Source organism: Apium graveolens, chromosome 9 (genome assembly GCF_009905375.1).
Source record: "Apium graveolens cultivar Ventura chromosome 9, ASM990537v1, whole genome shotgun sequence".
In the NCBI taxonomy this organism is placed as follows: Eukaryota; Viridiplantae; Streptophyta; class Magnoliopsida; order Apiales; family Apiaceae; genus Apium; species Apium graveolens.
Genome location: NC_133655.1, coordinates 194,473,868 through 194,479,818, shown reverse-complemented (window position 1 = coordinate 194,479,818; position 5,951 = coordinate 194,473,868). Strand labels below are relative to the sequence as shown.

At 39.1% G+C, this 5,951-nt stretch overlaps 1 protein-coding gene across 1 annotated transcript; it reads left to right on the top strand.

Annotated features, from left to right (window-relative positions):
• Window positions 1-2,049: 2,049 nt before the first annotated feature.
• Window positions 2,050-3,437, top strand: LOC141685820 (uncharacterized). The gene is made up of 2 exons (XM_074490900.1): window positions 2,050-2,105; window positions 2,861-3,437. The coding sequence occupies exons 1-2, from the start codon at window positions 2,050-2,052 to the stop codon at window positions 3,435-3,437; spliced, it is 633 nt and encodes a 210-aa protein (XP_074347001.1).
• Window positions 3,438-5,951: the final 2,514 nt, after the last annotated feature.

Below are 5,951 nucleotides of genomic sequence, written 5' to 3'. Positions count from 1 at the left end.
ACCAATACATCATTATCACTGTGAGATTAACTTATGACACTTTAAACATGTAGTATCTCACAACGGGTCAATCCAGCTCCATGTATCTAATACATGTACTTGTATTTTTGACTTTAGTATCACCATACCTATGATCAATGAGATGTGATCATTAGTCAACAAACACACTAGTCTCAACCTATTTATTATCGTCCCTTAACAACAATACTTGACTAGGGACCTTTAGGAATATCAATACTATTCTCATAATCTCATTTCTAAGTCACGTACTTAGAGATATAGATTTACATATCATATTCCAAAGACATTTATTAGTCGACCATTTTATCGCAGAAAATAAAGATATAACAAATTACTAAAGAATAATCCATAGAATCATAATTAATAATCCAAATGTCTCATAACATAAACATAATAGTGTTGTCTCTAGGGCACACACACTAACAATTATTACATAATATTCCAATCTTACTTGCGTAATATGCAACATCCCCTCCACAGATGTGTATTAGTCAATATCCTAATGGTAAATGTGTTTCCCATTCAGTAATTTTAACCGTTAAAATTTAGAATCATTATTTTCGTACTCCATTCGTCCCACCCATTTGTATACAAATGGTTTGGGCACGGAGGAAAAGGAAACCTTTAAACAACTATTACTTTTGATAGGTAGTGGGATGAGAGAAAATAAAAAAATATAATTTAGTGAGGAAAATATAGAAAGTTGGGTAAAGTGGTGAGATCAATTAATATAAAATGAGTGTATTAAAAGAAAGTGGTTGATGTAGTTGATTTTTATATTATAAAATTTATAAATATAATATCAAATTTATAATCAACTATTATTCTTATTTTTTATTCTATAAAATTTTATTTCATTTTTTAAAAATTTCTTTTTGAAAAAAAATTATCTGCAACCATGCATAGCGGGCAACGCATTCGAGTTATACCATATTTCAGCTTCTTTTTTCGGAGATGGAAGTCCAAGCTCTTATCTAATATTTTTTTGCAGTACCTTGCAATGGCAGCATAGATCTGTCCTTGCAATTTTTAAGTAAAACACCTGTTGTGTCATGAAATAATAAGCAAGTGGGCCAAAACAGAAGTGAATTGGACTAAGACTTGTTGGGCCAAAGGATGAGACATGGGGGTTGGTTAGTGAATGAATGAAGAGGCCCAAAGAAGAGTTCAAAACAGAGCCGCATAAATTGTATAACGGCAGCAAGACTAATTCAACAAGTAACAAACATGCAGGTGGATAAGGGAGAAAAACAAGGATCATGGGATGATAGGGTTGATTTTTGAACAGAACTATCACACTCTAAGAAGAGGATAGAGGGGGTGAATAACACAGACGGATAGATCGAGAAAAAATTAGAATATTAGTCTAGTACTTGTAGCTCAAAAATTTAATCTTTACTAGTAAATTTGCTTGGTGGGACAACATCTCACCCGCAGTTTTTTTACCTCTTTACGGGGTTTTTCGCGTCACCAAAATCTCGTCTTCTTATTTATTTTTCGAAAGCTGTTTTATACCATATAAATCAAACTTAAAATTAAATCCAAAAACATACCAAAACAGTTTGGCGCCGTCTGTGGGAATCTTTTTAAGGATTAAAGAAATCGACAAGAATGGCAGAAGATGTACAAGCATCCCAACAAGGTGACAACCTTAATGCAAAGTTATTGACAGCTGTGAAGAAGTTACAATCCGACATGGAGACACTACGATCTGAGAATGAGACTTTGAAGAAGGAATTAACAACGGTCAAATCAAAAAGTAAAAGCAAGAGTCGAAAAACGGCAAAGAGTGTAGCCAGGAAATTAAACATGGATGAAGCACTGGACAAAAATGGTGATGACGTGATCTTGGTGGACTACGAGAGCGACATCATGGGTGAAGACAACGATGAAGGATAGAAAGATGTGGAAGGCTCTGGAAAGAAAACGAATGGAACGCATGACAAGGGGAAATCCAAACACAGGAAGTTGAGGTCTAACAAAGATGTTCCCGAAGCAGTGAGAAAATAACTCCAAGAAGTAAAAGACATGATCCAACGCATCCCTGGAGTCCCCAAGCTGATGGAGAAGGTCACACCCACCAGGTATGCAGACTCTCCTTTTACAGATAAGATAGCCCAAGTGGAAATCCCAAAATGGTTTATAATACCAAACATGAAGCCGTATGACGTACGACTCAACAGATGCAGAAGAACACATGAAACAATACAAACAAAGGATGTTTACGGTACCGATTACTATGGAACTCAAAGAACCCTGCATGTGTAAAGGGTTTGGATCAACCTTGGCTGGTCCAGCCTTACAATGGTTTGTGGGATTGCCCAATGGGAGTATAGGGACTTTCGATGACCTGGTGGACGCATTCAACGTACAATTCGCGAGTAGCAGATGTTTTGAGAAGACAACAAGTGACTTGTACAAAGTATATCAAAAGTATCAGGAACCTCTGAGAGATTACCTAACGAGGTTCAATCGAGAAAAAGTCACAATAACCAATTGTGACACCCCAACAACAATTGAGGCCTTTTAGAAGAGGCTTGGAAAGGGAATCTCCCTTATATGATGAGAGGACGAAGTACCCTTGCAAATCCATGGATGACATCCAGGCCAAGGCGATGGCCCAAATACGGTTGGAAGAAGACAAAAGAGAAGATGAAGACAAGTACTATCGACCGAGTAGGAAAGTCACTATGCCAAGACAATGGGACCACAAGCCAGACTTTAAGCCTTATACACGATGAGTGAGAGATGAACACCATGTGAACTCCCTCCAAGGACGGGTTGCGGATTGGAGAAAAGATCCAAATCTCCCTTCAACGTTTGACAACTATGGATTCAGTATAACACCTACTGTGTTGGTCAAAGAATTCGAAAAATTGGGGAATGCAGTCCGATGGCCACCAAAAACAAGCAAACCTAGATCGAACCCGGATTCCAAACTATGGTGTGAGTTCCATGGTGACTATGGGCACATGGCAAGAGATTGCGTAGCATTAAGAAAGGAGATTGATGTCTTGATCAAAAAAGGCTACTTTATGGAATACATGTCCACTCATGCAAGTAATAATGTCAAAAATGACGTAATGCCGTCTATGCTTGCGCCACCTCCACCCCATCACAAGGTGATCAATTACATTGCTGGAGAATCTGAGGTGTGTGGAGCCACGTATTCACAGGCAAAGAGAATAACCAGAGAGACTGGAACACGAGTATCAAGGGTAGACGTGTCTTCAAATAGTTCACATATACTACAATTCGATGAGTCAGATATAGAACATGTGAAACGTCCGCAACACGACAGCCTGGTGATCTCACTACCTCTAGGAAATTGTCTTATAAAAAAAATACTGGTGGAAAATGGAAGTGCGGTCAATATTATGATGTTTGACACTTTGCGACATATGGGATTAACATAAGTAGACATGGAGAAGAAATACACCACACTCGTAGGCTTTAATGGGGAAACAAAGAAGACCATAGGAGAAATTCACCTACCTACGTATGCAGGAGGCATTAATTTCTTGCAAAAGTTCTTGATCATTGATGGTGGTTCAACCTACAACATCATTTTGGGAAGAGCATGGATACATGACACGTGTGATGTCCCATCAACCTTGCACCAAGTCATCAAGTTCCCAACACTTTAGGGAGTTCAGCAAATTTGTGGCGACCAAACCATGGCACGAGAATGTTACCAAACATGTATGAAACCTATAGTCCAATGCACACGAAACTCCAACAGTCTCCTTGACAACAGCCGACAAGCTAATGGAAGTTGACCTTACGACAAACAACAAAAAGGTGCTTGTGGGAGAATCACCACAGATTAAAGCAAAATTGGTAGAGTTTCTGACTTCAATATTGGACATCTTTGCCTGGGAACAAGAAGATATCACGGGGATAAGTCCTGACATCATCACACATAAATTAAATATTGATCCAAACTATGTGCCAGTTCAACAAAAGAGGAGGAAGTTCTCACCAGAAAGAAACAAAATCATCAATGAAGAAGTAGACAAATTGCTAAAATTAGGAATGATTCGTGAAGTGGAATATCCAGAATGGCTGGCCAATATTGTCATTGTCCAGAAGAAAAATGGGAAGTGGAGAGTATGTGTCGATTATACAGACTTAAACAAGGCATGTCCAAGAGATCCTTACCCCTTGCCTCACATTGACGCCAGGGTGGATTCGACGGCAGGACATGAATTACTAACCTTCTTAGATGCTTCAAGTAGGTTCAATAAAATACGAATGGACCCATATGACGTGGAGAAAACCGCATTTATGACAGATAGAGGAATATATTGCTATATAGCCATGCCATTTGGCTTAAGGAATGCAAGTGCAACCTTCCAATGACTAGTAAAAAAATGTTTAAAGAACAAATTGGACGCAACATGGAGGTGTATATTGACGATATGGTCGTCAAGTCGGTATATTCATCCAATCATGTGAAGGACTTAGAAGAAGTCTTCAATATACTAAAATCATACAACATGAAACTTAATCCCTCCAAGTGCAACTTCGCGGTCTCTTCAGGAATTTTTTTGGGCCATATGGTGACAATTAGAGGGATAGAAGCTAGCCCTGATCAAATAGCTGTTGTCATCAACCTGACGAGTCCAAACACCACTAAAGAGGTTCAAAATCTCACAAGACGAGTAGCCGCACTTAACAGGTTCATCTCCCGTTCATCTCCTGTTCATCTCCCATTCATCTGATAGATGCAAGCTATTTTATGATGTACTGTGAAAAAATAAAGGTTTTGATTGGACGGAAAAATATGAAGCAGCTCTCAGTGAACTCAAAGAATACCTTACGACAACACCTCTGTTGTCGAAACCCGTGCTCGGATAAATGCTTTATGTGTACTTGTCAGTCACGGAGCATGCCGTAAGTGGTGTATTGGTACGAGAAGAATCCAACCAACAGTCTCCAATCTACTACATGAGCAGGAGCCTACTTGATGCAGAAACAAGATACTCCTCCCTGGAGAAACTCATTTTAGCTTTGGCTACGACTTCTGCAAAGTTGTGCCACTACTTCGAGTCTCACAAAATTTTTTTAAGGACAAATTACCCTTTGAGAATAGTGGGGCTGACCAAGAATTACAACAGCCGGTGTCCAAGGCAGACGTGGAATCATGGACCCTATACACAGATGGTGCTTCGAACATTAGTGGCACTGGATTAGGACTTCTGTTGAAGTCGCCACAAGGGGACATCATGGCATACTCCATATGCTGTAAATTCAAAGCCACGATAAACGAATCAGAATGTGAGACATTAATCATTGGATTAATAACAGCCATTGATCTAAAGATTAACCACATCTGCGTAAATTGTGACTCTCTTCTCATTGTCAACCATGTCAATGGGATTTATGAAGCAAAGGACGAGAAAATGATTGCCTACCTTAGAATCGTAAAAGAGTTGCAACATAAATTCACTACATTCAGCATACAACAAATCTCAAGAGAACTTAACACACAAGTTGATTCCTTGGAAGGTCTAGGGGCTGTATTTCGACATGAAAATCTGACAAACATTCCAATCATTCACATCTTGAAGACTATAAAAGACAGAGAAGAGGTAGAACAAGAGACCATAGAAATAGAGAGTGACCCAACATCTGGAAAAGAAGATTGGATGGAGAAATATACAAATTACCTGACACAAGGCACTCTCCCTATTGACAACAATGAGTCCGGGGTATTCAAAATGAAAGCGTCGAGATTTGTTGTGCTTGACGACGTCCTATTCAAAAAATCTGCTACAGGTTGGCTACAACGATGTTTGAATAGAGAGGAGGCCAGACAAGTCTTAAGGGATATACATGAGGGAGAATGCGGAAATCATTCCGGGGGAAGAAACATGTCCTATAAAGTCTTACGCATGGGTTATTACTGGTCGTCACCCAAAGAAGAT

Excerpts from the sequence above, each read along its gene's own strand:
- LOC141685820 (XM_074490900.1), top strand. The coding sequence starts at position 2,050 with ATGATCCAACGCATCCCTGGAGTCCCCAAGCTGATGGAGAAGGTCACA. Across the intron at positions 2,106-2,860 it reads GAGAAGGTCACACCCACCAG|TATAACACCTACTGTGTTGG; the intron begins GTATGCAGACTC and ends CTATGGATTCAG.